This window comes from Loxodonta africana, chromosome 21 (genome assembly GCF_030014295.1).
Source record: "Loxodonta africana isolate mLoxAfr1 chromosome 21, mLoxAfr1.hap2, whole genome shotgun sequence".
NCBI lineage: Eukaryota > Metazoa > Chordata > Mammalia > Proboscidea > Elephantidae > Loxodonta > Loxodonta africana.
The window spans coordinates 76,235,926-76,255,457 of NC_087362.1; the positions used below are offsets into that span (position 1 = coordinate 76,235,926).

The 19,532-nt window shown below is 43.3% G+C and overlaps 1 protein-coding gene across 2 annotated transcripts in view; it reads left to right on the forward strand.

The window, feature by feature from the left end:
* Positions 1 to 19,532, forward strand: part of LONP2 (lon peptidase 2, peroxisomal) — a 120,525-nt gene that overhangs the window by 22,235 nt on the left and 78,758 nt on the right. For both annotated transcript variants that reach the window (XM_010596137.3, XM_003416345.3), the window contains exons 3-5: positions 11,267 to 11,398; positions 12,765 to 12,887; positions 18,129 to 18,292. In XM_010596137.3, coding sequence (XP_010594439.1) covers positions 11,267 to 11,398; positions 12,765 to 12,887; positions 18,129 to 18,292 — 419 coding nt within the window. The remainder of the gene's footprint in view (positions 1 to 11,266; positions 11,399 to 12,764; positions 12,888 to 18,128; positions 18,293 to 19,532) is intronic.

Here is a 19,532-nt window from a genome sequence, read left to right on the forward strand (position 1 = left end):
CAATTTCGTTTTTCCACTTACTTTTTTGTGCTGAGACGTTTTTCTTTGTAAATTGTGCGTTCCTCATTTTCATAGTATTTGACTTTATGTTTGCTGAGTCTTTACATTTTTCTTGGCTTTTATCTTGAGTTATGGAGTTGTTATACCTCTTTGTGGTTACCTTAATATTTACACCTATCTTTCTAAGTAAAAACCTAACTTGTATTGTCCTATATCGCCTTGTATCACTCTCCATATGGCAGTTCTATGCCACCTTTATTTAGTCCCTCTTTTTGATTATTGTGATCTTTTACATATTGACTTCAATGATTCCCTGTTATGAGCATTTTTTTTTTAACTAATCTTAATTTGTTTTTGTGATTTCCCTATTTGCGTTGATATCAGGATGTTCTGTTTTGTGACCTTGTGTTGTGCTGGTATCTGATATTACTGGTTTTCTGACCAAACAATTTCCTTTAGTATTTCTTGTAGCTTTGGTTTGGTTTTTGCAAATTCTCTAAGCTTGTGTTTATCTGTAAATATCTTAATTTCGCTTTCATATTTGAGAGAGAGTTTTGCTGGATATATGATCCTTGGCTGGCAGTTTTTCTCCTTCAATGCTCTGTATATGTCATCCCATTGCCTTGTTGCCTGCATGGTTTCTGCTGAGTGGTCTGAACTTACTGATTCTCTCTTGTAGGAGACCTTTCTTTTATCCCTGTCTGCTTTAAAATTTTCTGTTTATCTTTGGTTTTGGCAAGTTTGATGATAATATGTCTTGGTGTTTTTCTTTTTGGATCAGTCTTAAATGGGGTTCGATGAGCATCTTGGATAGATATCCTTTCGTCTTTCATGATGTCAGCGAAGTTTTCTGTCAGCAGATCTTCAAGTATTCTCTCTGTGTTTTCAGTCATCCCTCCCTGTTCTGGGACTCCAATCACACGCAAGTCATCCTTCTTGATAGAGTCCCACATGATTCTTAGGGTTTCTTCATTTTTTTTTTAATTCTTTTATCTGATTTTTTTTCAGCTATGTTGGTGTTCATTCCCTGGACCTACAGCTTTCCCATTCTGCATTCTAATTGCTCAAGTCTGCTCCTCTGACTTCCTAGTGTGTTGTCTAATTCTGTAATTTTATTGTTAATCTTTTGGATTTCTGAATGCTGTCTCTCTATGGATTCCTGCAACTTATTAATTTTTCCACTATGTTCTTCAATAATCTTTTTTGAGTTCTTCAACTGTTTTATCAGTGTGTTCCTTGGCTTTTTCCGCAGATTGCCTTATTTCATTTCTGAGGTCATCCCTGATGTCTTGAAGCATTCTGTAAATTAGTTTTTTATATTCTGTGTCTGATAATTCCAGGATTGTGTCTTCATTTGGGAAAGATTTTGATTCTTTTGTTTGGGGGGTTGTAGAAGCAGTCATGGTCTGCTTCTTTACGTGGTTTGATATCGACTGCTGTCTCCGAGCCATGACTAAGATATTGTAGTGATTTATTCTATATTTGCTCACTGAGTCTTACCTTGTTTTGTTTTCTTTCAATATATGTGGATGGGCTACTAGATTGTGCTGTCTTGATTGTTGTATCCCTTGACTTACGACCTATTACCAGCTGGTTTGGGCTGTTACCAGATATATATGTCTGAGTCCATTCACTATTCTTGAGTAGAATCTGATTTTGGGTCATCAAGTGTGTGATGCACCCTGTCACCTATGCACCTTGAGAAGTAGTGGTGATAGTTGCATGCAGCAGATTCTAGTAGCAGCTGGGGTTCACACTCCAGGGGGGTCAGGATGCTGACAGGCTTCCCTCAAGTGCCAGTGAGGTAGGCGTGTCTCTATTCCTAAAGCACCTTGGTGGGTGGGCTCTGCAGCTGTACCTTAGGCCCCCAATGCAAGTACCTCTACAGATTGGTAGGTGTCACCCTCCTTAGACCCCTAAGATGGTCTGGGGGGAGCTTCAGCCCTCAGTTCCCTGTTGTGGGTCAGTGAGGGCTCTGTTGAATAAGCAGAGATATCAGACCTGGGAAACTTGTCTTTCCAGTAAATCCACTAAAAAAAATGCAGTCAGATCCCTATCAGAATTGCCTTTGCATTATAATAGCCACCTTGTTCCCTGTAGGGATGAAAGCCCGAGACTGTGGATCACATATGCTTGGCTGGAGCTGGTTCTGTATTTTTAGTCCAGTTAGGGAAGGATTTTTGGTCCCTGGGTTTTTTGTGGTTGCTTCTCTCAGGCCGGAAGAATGGGTTAGGAAAAGACCGAAAAAAAAAGGGAAAAGAAAATCCGCGGAGCCGTTCTCTCTCTGGCTCAGGAAATTGCAATATTAATGAAGCCGCCTGGAAGGGGAGGGGAGGGTTCAGAAAAACAGGAGAGAGTAGCACCCCGGAATGTAGACGAAGTTACTTATCTTGCTTGGGATGACTCTTTTATCTGAGATTCCCGAGGGGCGTGTCGCCTATGTGTGCTGGCTGGGTAGGGATTGCCCCCGAGGGTCAGGCCCGCAGAAGCCGCGGTCAGTGGTCAGTTCCTCTGCTGACAGTCCAAAGCCCAGCGTCAAGGTTCCCCGGCTGGGATGCTGCACTCCCGGCTCCAAAACCAGTCGCTGCCTTCCGGCGACTTTTCCTCCTGCCAGCCACGCCACCGCGCCATCCGCGCTGACCAGCTGGCCCCCCTCCCGAGGTCAGTTCAGGGGAGTAGGGCTGCGCCCCGTGTTTGCGCCATCACAGGATGTTGTGTTCAGCTCCCCTGCGCCCAGTCCTAAGCCCGGCGCCGAGGTTACCTGACTGGGCGCTGGCTCCAGGCTCTGAAAACAGTCCCTGCTTCCCCGTAGTTGTTCGTTCTCCGTCTCTGTCACTCAGGTCAACTCTTTAAATCTGTGTTTGTTGTTCAGGGTTCGTAGATTGTCATGTATGTGATGGATTCACTTGTTTTTCAGAGTCTTTGTTGCAAGAGGGATCCAAGGTAGGGTCTACCTAGTCAGCCATCTTGGCCCCCGTCCATTTCATTTCTTCATTGGGCTATGTGAGTCCTCTCCTGTTTTTCTTTTGTCAGTTTGGCCAGTGGTTTGTCGCTTTTGGCGAACCTTGTAAAGAATCAACTTTTGGTTTTGTTGATTCTGTTGTTTTTCTGTTGTCTGTTTCATTTATTTCTGCCCTGATCTTTATTATTTCCCTTCTTCTGGTGGCTGTGGGCTTCTTTTGCTGTTCTCTTTCTGTTTGTTCAAGCTGTGTAGCTAATGTTTTGCTTTTGCCACTTGTTTTTTGATGCAGGCATCTAGTGCTATAAATTGACATCTGAGCACTGCCTTTGCTGTATTCCAGAGGTTTTGGTATGATGTGTTTTCATTCTCATTTGATTCTAGGAATTTTCTGATACCATCTCTGATTTTTTCTATTACCCAGTGGTTTTTAAGCAGGTTTTTATTCAGTTTCCATGTGATTGATTTTTTTTCCTTGCTCTTCCTTTTGTTAGTTTCTACTTTGATGGCACTGTGGTCAGAAAAGATACTTTGTGTTATCTCAGTGTTTTGGATTTTGTTGAGGATTGCTCTGTGGCCTAAGATGTGGTCTGTTCTCGAGAATGTTCCATGTGCATTGGAAAAGAATATGTACTTTGCAACTTTTGGGTGGAGCGTTATATATATGTCTAGGAGGTCAAGTTGGCTGGTTGTATCCTTTAGAGCTTCTGTATCTTTGTTGAATTTCTTTCTACATGTTCTGTCCTTTATTGAGAGTGGTGTGTTGAAGTCTCCTGCTATTATTGTGGAACTGTCAATTTCTCTTTTCAGTGCTGTTAGAGTTTATGTATTTTGGAGCCCTGTCATTAGGTGCATAGATGTTTATTATGTTTAAGTCTTTATGGTGGATCATCTGTTTAATCATTTTATAGTGGCCTTCTTTTTCTTTTATGCTGAATTTTGTTTTAAAGTCTATTTGATCTGAGATTAGTATTGCCACTCCTGCTTTTTTTGGTAGCTGTTTGCTTGATAAACTTTTTCCATCCTTTGATTTTTAATAAATTTTCGTCTTTGTTTCTAAAGTGTGTCTCTTGTAGATACCATATTGATGGATCTTATTTTTTTTATCCATTCTGTCAGTCTGTCTTTATGGGTGCCTTTAAGCTATTTACATTCAGTGTCACTATTGATAGGTGTGAGTTTATTGCGGTCATTTTTTAATGCTTTTTTTTTTTTTTTTGGTGGTGCAGACATTTTCTTTGTTCTTCTTACTCTCCTTTGCTGAATTCCTTTTGCTTTTGGATTTTTTTTTTTCCTTTTCTTTTGTTTTTACAGAGACTTTGTTTTTCTTCTTTATTTTGGTGAGTAGGTTTGTTAACTTTCTTTGTGGTTACCTTGAAAATTACCCGTATCTTCCTAGGTTTGAACCAGTCTACTATTACTTGGTATCACCTTGCCTTCCTCTCCATTAGAAAGTTCTATACCTATACCATTTATTCCCTCTTTCATTGTTATGACAGTATTGTTATTTACAGATCAACCTCTCTGGTTCCCTGTTCTAAATCTTTTCATTTCGAACAGTCCTTGAGAGGTCATTTCCTAGGTTATTATCTGGCTGGTGGGATCCTAGATTCAGTCTGCCATCTGATGTTGTTTGTTCTCAAACTGAAAGACTCCCTTTAATAATTCTTGTAAGTTTGGTTTGGTTTTTACATATTCCCTTAATTTATGTTTATCATATTTGAATGAGAGTTTTGCAGGATATATTATTCTTGATTGGCAATTTTTTCCTTGTAAGGTTTTATATATTTCGTCCCATTGACTTCTTGCCTGCTTGGTTTCTGCCAAGTAATCAGAGCTTAATATTACTGTTTCCCCTCTGTATGTGACTTTTTGTTTTTCTCAAGCTACTCTCAGGATTCTTTGTCTTTGGTTTTAGCGAGTGTGATTATGATAATGCCTTGGTGATTTTCTTTTGGGGTCTGTCCTATATGGGGTTCATAGAGCTTTTTGGATGGTCAGCTTTTCATCTTTCATGATATTAGGGAAGTTTTCTCTCAGCAGTTCTTCAGTGATCCTCTCTGTGTTTTCTGTTTTCTGCCCCCTGTTCTGGAACTCCCATTGCTCACAGATTTTTGCTTTTGATTGTATCCCACATAATTCTCAGGGTTTCTTTTTTTTCTTCGTTCTTTTTTCTGATTTTTCCTCAAAGTTGTATCCAAGTTTTTGTCTTCAGTTTCGCTGATCCTGTCTTCCATTGTTTCAGACCTCCTCCTCAGACCTGACACTGTTGTTTTCAAAACTTGTTTATCTTTTGGGTTTCTAATTGTTGTTTCTGTATGATTTATAGTTGTGAATTCATTTTTGACATTTTTTTCCTGTATTAGTTTCCTGAATTATGCCATTGTTTTTTCTGTATTTTCCATGAATTTGTCTGCCTTTTCTAAGAATTTGCCTGTTTTTTCCTCATTTTTGTCTGCTTTTTGCTCCAACTCTCAGATAGCTCTGAATATTAAAAAAAAAAAAATTGTTGCCGTCGAGTCGATTTCAACTCATAGTGACCGTATAGGACAGAGTAGAACTGCCCCATAGAGTTTCCAAGGAGTGCCTGGTAGATTCGAACTGCCGACCTTTTGGTTAGCAGCCATAGCTCTTAACTATTACGACACCAGGGTTTCCGCTCTGAATATTAGAGATTTGAATTCCCTACCACATAGTTCTAGTGCCTTTTCTTCTTCTGGAAAGTCATCTGATATTTTATTTTGAACGCTTACTGGAACCATCCTGTCCTGTTTTTCTATATGTTTGATATTGTCTTTGGGACATTCAGTAGTTATTTTTTTTATCGATTGTAGATTTTTTTGTTTTGTCCTGCTTTTTTGTTTTATTTGGTTATGTCTGAGCAGGTGGGCTGTGCGTTCTTTGTTGTTTGCTCGTCAGTGGTCACGACACTTTTTACCTCCTTGTCCAGTGGGCCAGTCACTCAGCTATGGTACAGCAGGGCAGATCCAGCTGAAGAGGTGGGGCTGGGATGGTTTGTTTCTGGCACGTACCGAGGCTGACAGGGTAAGCCAAGGGTCAGTGCAGGCAGGTTCTAGTAGGTTGTGCCTGTGCTGGTTGGGGGTGTAATGTTCAGCACATGGTGCAGGTAGGCAGGAGAGAGGGGGAAGTTGTGATGTGTGAAGCTAATATGGGAACGGTATAGGAAAGGAGAAAGTGGAGAGAGAAACAGGGGCCAAAAAACAAACAACAAAAAAAGTGTACAGGGAGCTTGCCACAGTAGTGGAGAGATGAAAAACCAAGAAATGGAGAAAAACAAAGGAAAAGAGGAGAAGATAAGTAAATTAAAAAAAATTTTTAAATACCCCCAGGGATACCACCAGCAACCAGGAAAGTGGTTCCCAGGCCCTAGGGTGCAGCCCGCTAGAAGTGGCAGAGGTAGCACACAGCGCCAGGTATTCAGGACACAGGAGAACAAGGAAAGCAGAGAGAGATGAGAAACTGAGAAATGAAGAAAAAGAAAAAGTAAGTTAAAACAAAAAAGAAAGGCCCTCAGAGATCCCACTGGCTCCAGGGAAGCGGCTCCCAAGCCTTGTAGTTACAGCCTGGCTAGAAGGGGCAGAGATAGCGCATAGTACCAGGTATTCAGGAAATAGGAAAAGAAGTAGAGAGAGATGAGAAACTGAGAAATGAAGAAAAAGAAAAAGTAACAGTAAAAAAGAAAAAAGCACCAAGGGTTCCCACTGGTGCAGCTGTGCAGATCAGGGAAGTGGCTCCCAAGCCACCCAGTACAGCCTGGCTAGAAGTGGCAGAGGTGGTACACAGCGCCAGGTATTCAGGACACAGGAAAAGGGGTAGAGAGAAATGAGAAACTGAGAACTGAAGAAAAGAAAGAAAAATGCCCCCAGGAATCCGACCAATGCAGCTGCACAGACCAGGGAAGTAGCTCTCAAGGCACGCAGTACAACCTGGCTAAAAGGGGCCCCCAAACTGTGAAAAGAAAAAGAAAAACAAAACGAAAAAGGTCCTGGGATCCCCTCAGCACAGCGGCGCAGACCGGGGAATCAGTTCACCAGCCAAGCGGCACTTCAGAGCCTGTCAAGAATAAGCAAAGATGGCACACAGAGCCAGGTGTTCCAGAGAAAGGAGGGGAAGGAGGTGAGAGGCATGGAAGAAACCAAAAGAAGCCAAAAAAAGCAACACCAGCAACAACAAAATGGCACTGTAGGATCTTGCCAGTGTGGTTGGGGCAAATCCAAGCAGCACGGAGCCAGTGCCTCCTGGGCCGCAGTCACTCAGCCCACTGGGAAATGGTGGAGGCTGAGCAGGAGGAAAAAGCGTGGGGGGTGGGAAAGCATGTATCACTGGTTACAGGTGCTCTGCTCCTGCTGGGAGCTCCATGAGGCTGCTTTCCCCTATTCCCTGTCCGCCAGAGTCCGAGATGGCAAATCCATGTTGTGTTAGCCAATAGGGCACTCCCGTTCCTATCTCTCCTCACTCTCTGTTCATGTCAGTTTCTTATTCCATTCAGTGCGTGATAGAGTTCTTTATCTCATTTGATGCTTAGGGTTACTGGGATTGACATTTGTCTCTGTTTTACTTAGTGTTTTGGGTCTTTGCTGTGGAGGGATGGTGTGGTGCTTCTGTCTATGGTGCCGTGTTAGTTCCATCTCAGTGAGAGCATTATTAATGTTTTGACAAAAACGTTAAAGGTCACAGAACAATCGTGATGTTTTCCATTGATTGTTAAGATTGCATGGCTCAGCTTGCATGGCCTTTTGTGGGGGGAAGTTCTTACTGCCATGCAAAGCAGAGACTGCAGTATAGTGTTTGTGACTTATCCAGGGTTGTTTGGGGAAATCGCTAGTCATGGTTAAGTGAATTATTGCTGCTACTTACCCTAGAACGTGACATAGAGGTCTGTTGAAAAATAGCAGTAATGTAGGCCTCTGCCCTTTAAATGATTGAATTGGCTCACGTTTGAAGCTGTCAATTCAGTGTTCTTCCCATATCATCTTGATATGTCTGACAGCCCCTCACAGTTGGAAGTCATATGGGTGTCTTTCTTCTTCTGCCTCTCGTTTCATCTCTCTGGAGTGCAGCCGCTCTTACTGGTGGTGCTGGTCCGTGACATGACAAGGACAGCACTTGAGACTAAGCGTTGAGGTGCTTTTATAGCAATTTGACGTTGCCCTGATGGCCAGGCATGCCATTCTGATTTAGCAGAGATATTGGTCCACGAAGGACTGAAGGGAGAAACTGATCTCTCACCAGTGTGAGGGCCCCCATCCTGACTCACCAATTAGAGGAGCACCCCCCGACTCACCAGTGTGAGGGGCCCCATCCTGACTCACCGGTGTGAGGGGCCCCGTCCTGACTCACCAATTAAGAGGAACACCCCCCTGACTCACCAGTGTGTGGAACCCCATCCTGACTCACCAATTAGAGGAGCACCCCCCTGACTCACAAGTGTGAGGAGCATCACCACGATTCACCAGTGTAAGGGGCCCTGTCCTGACTCACCAATTAGAGGAGCATCCCCCTGACTCACCAGTGTGAGGGGCACTGCCCTGACTCACCAGTGTGAGGAGCCCCGTCCTGACTCACCAGTGTGAGGAGCCCCGTCCTGACTCACCAATTAGAGGAGCACTGCCCTGACTCACCAGTGTGAGGGGCCCAGTCCTGACTCACCAGTGTGAGGGGCCCCGTCCCGACTCAGCAGTGTGAGGGGCCCCGTCCTGACTCACCAAATAGAGGAGCATCCCCCTGACTCACCAGTGTGAGGAGCCCTGTCCTGACTCACCAATTAGAGGAGCACTGCCCTGACTCACCAGTGTGAGAAGCACTGCCCTGACTCACCAGTGTGAGGGGCCCCGTCCTGACTCACCAATTAGAGGAGCACTGCCCTGACTCACCAGTGTGAGGAGCACTGCCCTGACTCACCAGTGTGAGGAGCCCCGTCCTGGTTCACCAATTAGAGGAGCACTGCCCTGACTCACCAGTGTGAGGGGCCCCGTCCTGACTCACCAATTAGAGGAGCATCCCCCTGACTCACCAGTGTGAGGAGCACTGCCCTGACTCACCAGTGTGTGGAACCCCGCCCTGACTCACCAGTGTGAGGAGCCGCGTCCTGACTCACCAATTAGAGGAGCATCCCCCTGACTCACCAGTGTGAGGGGCCCCGTCCTGACTCACCAATTAGAGGAGCACCCCCCTGACTCACCAGTGTGAGGAGCACCAGCACGACTCACCAGTGTGAGGGGCCCCGTCCTGACTTACCAATTAGAGGAGCACCCCCCCGACTCACCAGCGTGAGGGGCCCTGTCCTAACTCACCAATTAGAGGAGCACCCCCCTGACTCACCTGTGTGAGGAGCACTACCCTGACTCACCAGTGTGAGGAGCCCCATCCTGACTCACCAATTAGAGGAGCACCCCCCTGACTCACCAGTGTGAGGAGCACTGCCCTGACTCTCCAGTATGTGGAACCCTGCCCTGACTCACCAGTGTGAGGAGCCCCATCCTGACTCACCAGTGTGAGGAGCATCACCACGACTCACCAGTATGAGGAGCAGTGCCCTGACTCACCAGTGTGAGGAGCCCCGTCCTGACTCACCAATTAGAGGGGCACTGCCCTGACTCACCAGTGTGAGGGGCCCCGTCCTGACTCACCAGTGTGAGGAGCCCCATCCTGACTCACCAATTAGAGGAGCACCCCCCCGACTCACCAGTGTGAGGAGCACTGCCCTGACTCTCCAGTGTGTGGAACCCTGCCCTGACTCCCCAGTATGAGGAGCACCGCCCTGACTCACCAGTGTGAGGGGCCCCGTCCTGACTCACCAATTAGAGGAGCATCCCCCTGACTCACCAGTGTGAGGGGCCCCGTCCTGACTCACCAATTAGAGGAGCACCCCCCTGACTCACCAGTGTGAGGAGCACCAGCACGACTCACCAGTGTGAGGGGCCCCGTCCTGACTCACCAATTAGAGGAGCATCCCCCTGACTCACCAGTGTGAGGGGCCCCGTCCTGACTCACCAATTAGAGGAGCACCCCCCTGACTCACCAGTGTGAGGAGCACCAGCACGACTCACCAGTGTGAGGGGCCCCGTCCTGACTCACCAATTAGAGGAGCACCCCCCCGACTCACCAGTGTGAGGAGCACTGCCCTGACTCTCCAGTGTGTGGAACCCTGCCCTGACTCCCCAGTATGAGGAGCACCGCCCTGACTCACCAATGTGAGGAGCATTGCCCTGACTCAGCAGTGTGAGGAGCCCTGTCCTGACTCACCAGTGTGAGGAGCATCACCACGACTCACCAGTATGAGGAGCACCGCCCTGACTCACCAGTGTGAGGATGATTGTCCATCTTCCTTGGTATGGCCCTTGGAGCCCCTCAGAATGAATTCTGCATAAACCACGTAGGTTATGTTTTAAGATACACCATCCCGAGCATACCCTTCAGATCTGGTGGAAGTCCATCTCACGGCTTTTGAGGAATACAGTAACAGGAAGAAGCTGTTTTATTTATATAGGTGGCCCTTGGTCAGCAGGTGGGTGCCCCGTGTTGACATAAACTGTTCACGTTGTTTTCCAGTTATGGCTCTAATACTCTGGATGTTAAAGCTTGGGGATGGGCAGAGTAGCATACACACGGCTCCTTTGCCAGAAGCAACCCTACCTGGGAGAATACTCGGATTTGAGTTCTGGCTGTGTTCCCTAGTTTGGACAGAAAACTCAAGTTTTGTCTGAACCTTAGTTTCCTTCTTTACCAGATAGGGAGGTAATGCTGATCCTGTTATTACAGCAGATTCCTAGCAGGAACAGATGAGACCATTGGGTTTCTTTTATAGATTTGAGAGGAATTCCTTTGTAGCAACACCACAGGTATTAACTGGATTAGCCGTGTTTTTTGTCCTCAGACTCCTCTGCTGAGTCCTGGGTTCTTTCTGATTCACAGATTTTAGGCAGGGAGATGTGTATTGTTATGTATCACAGGTGTGTGCCAGGTGGCATACAGGAGTGCATTGTACCAGTCCTGCAACGTTGTATCAATTTGAATTTTTTTCAAAATAAGATGAAAAATCATAGATTTACAAAGCCATTTGTTTACATTAGTATGAAACTTTTGAGCCATTTTTACATTTCGTTCTGATTGACGTTTTGAAAGAACGCCTCTTTTCCTGAGGTCTGTGAAAGCCCAGAATGTTATAATCAGTGATATTTTATTTCAGAAACAGAGCCGCAAACGTTTAGCCTATGTGGAAGTCTGGTTTTTAAAATTCACAACTAATGACAGGTTTCATTAAAAAGACTTTTTCTTTCCTTCTAGTTGGTTGAAATGTTGGACATGTCTGTCCCCGCCGTTGCCAAATTGAGACGTCTTTTAGATAGCCTTCCAAGAGAAGCTTTACCAGACATTCTGACATCAATCATCCGAACGAGCAACAAAGAGAAGCTCCAGGTACAGTGTTCCCTTCTTGAACGCCCAGTTGCTTTGTCACTGTTTATTTGAATCTAGATGGTGAAGAGTTAAATTTTGACCTTCAGGAAAGAGATAGTGGAAACTCCAAAAAGTAGTTCAAATGCTTTCACACTTAAATTACCTTTCAAACGTGATCATTTTACACTTTTGCATACACAAGAACGTCCTTTGTACATCACCTGGTCAATTTATAGAAAAATGGTATTTAACTTAAGATGTGTAAATGTACGTTGTCTCACCATTTTTTTTACACACGTGGAGCCACGGCCTTTCCCCGGTGTGTGGGCCAGCTTTATTGGAATTCTTCATGGTGTTTCTTATGTACGCCACACCTATGATGCTACAATTTTTACCTTCTATGTCTGTAAAGTGAGATGCATTTTAAAGACACTTGGAAAATAGTTTGCGTGCAGAATCCTAGATTTATATGACTTTCCCCCAAACTATAAAACTATACGACTTTTTTTATGCACTTACAATGTTTTTAAGCAGTCTGCTTTATTGAGTCTTCCTAAACTAATTTAAGGTAGTTTTCATTGAAACAACCTTTCTTATTTTATCAGTTTATTTAATATTCAAATCAAACAATTACAATAGCACATGCAACTAATACAGATGGGCTGGGGACAGATATTAGGAATTCAATTCCACCAGTGGGAGCAGATGAGTCCAGGATTCCGGGGAGAGGAACCTGACTGGGCCTCAGCAACTGTAATTTTACTTCAGTTACTCGAACAAATCGTTAAGTGGAGGTTGGTTAAGAGTGTTCCTAGTCTGTTGTGTATTTAAAGTTTCAGTGTTTTGAATGTGTAATTCGCCTGCACGTAATGCATAAAAGCGTTCTGGGCTCTTAAGAGAATAATTCCCAGAAAGAGTTGACATTAAATGTTTGTTTTGTTCTTCTTAGAGCAGTACACACGGCGTTATTTTTAAATGCAAAATCAAGATACTTTTTTCTATTGGGGGGGATTCTGGTATTCACCTAGGGAGCCCTGGTGGCGCTGTGGTTAAAGCGCTCAGCTGCTAACAGTTCTAACCCACCAGCCACCTCGCGGGAGAGAGATGTGGCAGTCTGCTTCGTGAAGATATACAGCCTTGGAAACCCCATGAGGGAGTTCTGCTCTGTCCTCTAGGGTCACTATGAGTTGGAATCGACTCAGTGGCAGTGGGTTTGGTTTCAGTTCGGTATTCATCTCAAATAACCTTCCTTATTTAATATAGTTACTTTGGTTGTGTTAGCCATAATGTAATGGTGAGTATTGATAGGAATTCTAACAGTTTTAAGACATGGCTTTTGAAGCATGTTTCTGAGAGATATTCTATTAACTGACTCATGGTCCCTTAGATCTTAGATGCCGTGAGTCTCGAGGAGCGATTCAAGATGACTATACCACTACTTGTGAGACAAATTGAAGGCCTGAAATTGCTTCACAACACCAGAAAACACAAGCAAGATGACAATAAGCGGGTAAATATTTCTTTTAATCCATACCTCCAGGTTCCCAGTTATTTTTATGTGGTATGAGGTACAGGTTTTTTTGTTTGTTTTTGGAGGAGAAAAAAGTTCGTCGTCTCTTACTACTCAGGTTACTATTAGAACTTTACTGTAAATTCAGTAGTATATGTTTCCCTCTGATCCTTTTCTATGCCTGGATCATCATTCCTTTTTCTTAACCCCTCTTTTAAATGTGAGCATTTTCTCATTTTTCATTTGCTTTTATTTTGGTAACTATCCAAGGGTTAACTTACCTGGACATTTCCCTTTTTGTTAAACATTATGTGTTGTTCCCAGTGTTTTTCGTATTTTAAAAGCGAACAATTCTGATAAAATTCTTTGAGTATAACATTTTTTACTACATGGAGGATGAAGAACATGCTGCAGACCTGTTTCCTATAAGGACTGTGTCACTGTTGTGTCATAATTTGGCTACCTTTTTTATCTAACAGAAGTTTTAATATTCATTTATTCAAAGCATTGGTCTCTTCCTGTCTTCTGTGCTCAGCGTCTGCTGTCCTCCAGTGGTTTACTGAAGAATCAAAATAGAAGAGCAGAAGATCCACTTCTGGGTTTTTTTAGTTGATCTTTTTTTAAAAGTATTTAGCTCTTAAACTCATAAGTTATTCATTTTGTTGTGTTGTTGAGTTGAAAGCAGCAGTTGTATTTATTCTGAAATGTCTGTTGTTGTTGTTCATGTTGTTAGATGCCATCAAGTCAGCCCCGTGCCCAAAAGATAAAACATTGCCTGGTCCTGCGCCATCCCCCTGATCAGTGTGGATCAGACCATTGTGATCTGTAGGGCTTTTATTGGCTGATATTTGGAAGTAGAACACCAAGCCTTCTTCCTAGTCTGAAAGCTCCACCGAAAGCTGTTCAGCATTGTAGCAACGCACAAACCTCCGCTGACTGACGGGTGATGGCTGTACATGAGGTGCATTGGCCGGGAATCAAACCCAGGCCTGCCACCTGGAAAGTGAGATTTCTGCCACTGAACCACCATTGACCCCACATTCGCAGATAGCTTTCAATTTGACTTAACACCATTTATTAAATGATCCTTACCTTCTCTGTTGATTTATGATAACTTCTTTTTCGTACATTTACGTTATGATGGAATCTGTTTGAAGTATACCTTGAGCTGCTGAATTTATTATTTTTTTATGTTAGGGGAGAGATAAGGAAAATGTGTTTGAAGTGGACAAGACATGAAAATGACAGTTCTCTGAAGACTACTGGAGATCCAGAACTCTGGCTTAAGTGAAAGGCCGAGAATGATGTCACAGATATGATGGTCATCAGCGCAGAAGTGTTCCTTCATCAAAGGGAATACAGCTTAGAGAAGGAAGAGCAGACACAAGGACTGCTTCCTCATGGGACTGACTAGAGAGGGAGCAGTGAAGTAGACTGAGGGGAGTGAGAGACAGAGGAGGGAGTGATCACCATGCTGTTATTTACTATTGCTGGAGGTCATGCTGGTGAAACTAATACACACCAGATACGTGAATTATTTCTGGCTTGGGGTTAGCTCAGTGACTCAGTTACTCACTTTATGCTGAAAGGTAAGCTGGAGTGCATTGTACTGAGACACACAGGACTGCAGGTCTCTGTAAGCTCAGGTCTTCATCATGTGGAAAGACAGCTGTAGATGCAGATCACTGTGAGCACAGGCCTTCACCATGTGGAAAGAGCTGTAGATACAGGTCACTGTGAGCACAGGCCTTCACCATGGGAAGGAGCTGTAGATACTACAGGTCACTGTGAGCTCAGGCCTTCACCGTGTGGAAAGAAAGCTGTAGATACAGGTCACTGTGACCACAGGCCTTCACCATGTGGAAAGAGCTGTAGATACAGGTCACTGTGAGCACAGGGCTTCACCATGGGAAAGAGAGCTGTAGATACTACAGGTCACTGTGAGCTCAGGCCTTCACAATGTGGACAGAAAGCTGTAGATACAGGTCAGTGTGAGCACAGGGCTTCCTCATGGGAAAGAGAGCTATAGATACAGATCACTGTGAACACAGGCCTTCACCATGGGGAAGAATGCTGTAGATACAGGTCATTGTGAGCACAGGCCTTCATCATGGGAGAGAACACTGTAGATACAGGTCACTGCGCACAGGCCTTCATCATGTGGAAAGAGCTGTAGATATAGGTCACTATGAGCACAGGCCTTCACCATGGGAAAGAGCTGTAGATACAGATCACTGTGAGCGCAGACCCTCATCATGGGAGAGAACACTGTAGATACAGGTCACTGCGCACAGGCCTTCATCATGTGGAAAGAGCTATAGATATAGGTCACTATGAGCACAGGCCTTCACCATGGGAAAGAGCTGTAGATACAGATCACTGTGAGCGCAGGCCTTCACCATGGGAAAGAGAGCTGTAGGTACAGGTCACTGAGCACAGACCCTCATCATGGGAGAGAACACTGTAGATACAGGTCACTGCGCACAGGCCTTCATCATGTGAAAAGAGCTGTAGATATAGGTCACTATGAGCATAGGCCTTCACCATGGGAAAGAGCTGTAGATACAGATCACTGTGAGCGCAGGCCTTCACCATGGGAAAGAACGCTGTAGATGCAGGTCACTGTGAGCACAGACCTTCACCATAGGAAAGAATGCTGTAGATGCAGGTCACTGTGAGCACAGACGTTCACCATAGGAAAGAACGCTGTAGATACAGGTCACTGTTAACACAGGCCTTCACCATGTGGAAAGAACGCTGTAGATGCAGGTCACTGTGAGCACAGGCCTTCACCATGGGAAAGAGAGCTGTAGATACAAGTCACTATAAACTCAGGCCATCATCGTGGGAAAGAGAGCTGTTCAGATGTGCTCCAGGAAATCATTAACAAGAGACCTCTATTGGAAAGTTAGTAATCAGAAGTTAGTATTTGGGGTTAGCTTAACTATGTCCTTGCCATTCCCCTGAGTAAGCATTGAAAATTTGCTGTTTTAGAGGCCAGTGCTTTTGTCTCAACATTGAAGTCATCAATGTGTCTTTTTATATATCACTTAAAAAAATTTTTTTTTTTCATTTTTGGATTTTTATACTTTAAAATATTTTATCTGCTAATGATTTTGTAAGAATGAAATGTTTTAAATGTATTAATTAAATGTTTACAATTTTATAAATTACGTTTCTGTTGACTGTTTAGTAATGTTTCAAACCTTTTATGTTTGAATGTATTAAGAAGGTAATTTTACAGATTAAAAAGATAAACTCTGGAGACTTCTAAATGAAATACCACTGTATCATTTTGTTCCAGTAATGGTATATGAGTTGCTATTAACGATATTAATGAGTTGAAAATTTCCAAGAGTACACGAGTAGTTTTAAATATGGTAGGGAGATCATGGAGAATGAACACAAGTAAAGGCCCTTTAGTTTGTCTCAGAAGGCAGATGTTGGATTTGAAGAAATAGTCTCAGCACGATAGGAACAGAAGGCGAGGGTTTACCGCAGTAAATGGGAGAAAGGGGAAGCAGTGGTTATAGGCATGTGCTGGAAAAGCAGAACGTGGCCAGAAGGGAAGTCAATAGTGTGACAGTTAACAGGAAGGAGCCCTAGGTAAGAAAATACTGTGAAAAGAGGAAGGCTTTTTTATATGTTGAAGGCAGAAGGAATAGAACCGGTGGTGGTAAGGTTAAAGATGCTAGAGAGAAATTTTGTAAGGTAGGAGGACAATTGGAAATTTTTACTTACCAAGTGATAACCGGTGATGTATATCAAGAAAATACGGGCTACAACAGTAGCTGAAAGAAAGGCAATTCCTAGCCGTTTTAATTATTTCTGTTCTTTATACACGAAGAAAGCAAAAGGTCATTAAAAAGAAAGACCAAAATGGATGTCAGAAGAGACTCTGAAACTTGCTCTGGAACATCATGTAGCTGAAGCAAATGAAGAAATCATGAAATAAAAGAGCTGAATAGAAGATTTCAAAGGGCAGCTCAAGAAGACAAAGTAAAGTATTATGATGAAATGTGGAAAGACCTGGGGTTAGAAAACCAAAAGGGAAGGACATACTCAGCATTTTTCAAGCTGAAAGAACTGAAGATAAAATTCCAGCCTCAGGTTGCAAATTTGAAGGATTTTGTGGGTGAAATATTGAACAACACAGAAGCATCAAAAAAATATGGAAGGAATACACAGAGTCACTGTATCAAAAAGAATTGGTTGACGTTCAGCCATTTCAGGAGGTAGCATATGATCAAGAACTGATGGTGTCACATTGGGCAAATCTGCTGCAAGAGACCTTTTCAAAGTGTTGAAAAACAGAGATGCCACTTTGAGGACTAAGGTGCAGCTGACACAAGCCATGGCATTTTGAAATGCCTCACGTGCATGTGAAAGCTGGATGGTGAACAAGCAAGACCGAAGAAGAATTGATGCTTTTAATTATGGTGTTGGGGAAGAACACTGAATGTGCTATGGACCGCTAGAAGAACAAACAAATCTGTCTTGAAAGAACTACAGCCAGAGTGCTCCTTGGAATTGAGGATGGTGAGACTTCATCTCATATTCTTGGGACATGTTATCAGGAGGAATCAGTCCCTAGAGAAGGACATCACACTTAATAAGGTAGAGGGTCAGGGAAAAAGAGAAAGACCCTCAATGAGATGGATTGGCACAGTAGCTGCAACAATGGGCTCAAACATAGCAATGATAGGATGGCGCAGGACCGAGCAGTGTTTTCATTCTGTTGTACATGGTGTCTCTGTGAGTCCGAATTGACTCAAAGGCACCTCACAATAACAGTAGCCAGTTCCTTGAAAACATCCTAATAAGATTTTCTTTTCTCACACTGGTATTATGTGCTGGAAACCCTGGCGGCGGAGTGGTTAAGTGCTACGGCTGCTAACCAAAGGGTCAGCAGTTCGAATCCACCAGGCACTCCTTGGAAACTCTATGGGGCAGTTCTACTCTGTCCTATAGGGTCACTATGAGTTGGAATCGACTTGAAGGCACTCGATTTTTTTTTTTTTTTGGTGTTATATAAGCCTGTATCAAAGAATCACATTTGCCTTATGCAGGTCTACTTTTTAAATTCTGTCTCCATGTGTGCAACTGCCTGTTAGTAATCATTCTGAACTAAAGATTTAGACTGTGGCTGTAAAACTGTTTATTCAGTGCCAGTCATAACCATATGTGTAGCCGAGCGCTTCATTTTGGCGCACAGTTTTACTCTTCTGCTTTCTTCCTTAGGTTATAGCAATACGCCCTGTTAGGAGGATTATGCACATCCCAGGTACTTTGGAAGATGAGGATGAGAATGAAGATAACGATGACATTGTCATGCTAGAAAAAAAAATACAAACATCTAGTATGCCAGAGCAGGCCCACAAGGTCTGTGTCAAAGAAATAAAAAGGTAAAATGTATTCATTAGTGTTTTCATTTTGCTTTTTATGTTAAAAACTGTTGCTCGTGGAAACGATTCTGCTGCTTCGAATCCCAAACTGTAAGCTGGGTCTTTAGTTTTATACTCGTTGATCATTTCTCCTTGTTTCGTGTTTAATGTACTTACAGGCCATTCTATTTGTCTTATCTCTCCATCATCAGCCTTTTTCTTTCTTGGCTTTCCTGATTCTCAGGTTATACCTTTGATCTGTAAAATGCTTTCTTCATTTCTCAACCAGGATCTCATTTTTAAAACATTGCGAATACTGCTGAATTAACACCACTTTCACTAACCTTTTTCTCAGATACTGAAGATGAATGATGTGACTTCACTACCTCCATTGTAACTCCTGTAACTGCCTTTTCATCGTCTTAAAGTATGGACCACACTTCGTTGTTTAAACACAGTGTTTGTTTACTTATCATCATGTTCTTCACGTGTCGCTGGTTTTTTCCTCTAGATTGTAAACTCTAGAGGGCAGGGACTGTCCACTTCTCACTGTACATAGTAAAGTCCAGGGAAACCCTGATGACAGAATAGGCTGTATGGCTGTGATTGCATGTTCTCCGTAATCTCAGGATTAAGGAGAAAACCACTTTCTTCCTGTAGTACATTTTCTTATATCAGTAAATTATAATGAACCGAATTTAATGCTAAATAACTAAAGATTTGACTTTCTGAGGTTCACAGTTAAGAACATTAGTAAACATGATCCAGCAGTCCCACTCCTAGGTATATACCCTAAAGAAATAAAAGCTGCGACACAAATAGATGTGCACCCCCATATTCATTGCAGCATTATTCACAGTAGCTAAAGACGGAAACAACCTAAGTGCCCTACAACAGATGAGTGGACCAACAAACTATGGCACATACACACAAAGGAATACTGCATAGTGATAAAGAAAATTGATGAATCCGCAAAACATCTCACAAGGTGGATGAATTTGGAGGATGTTATTCTGAGTGAAATAAGGGAATCACAGAAGGACAGATATTGTATAAGACTACTATAAAGTAACAACAAAAAGTTTACACAGAGGAAAAAAGAAAAAACATTCTTTGATGCTTACCAGGAATGGGAGGGGGACTGATGGAAAATTACCAATTAGATGAAAGACACGAGTTAATATTGGTGAAGGGAAAGACAGTACATAATATGGGGGAAGTCGACTGTGTGGGTCATAACAAATTATGGATAACATTGCGA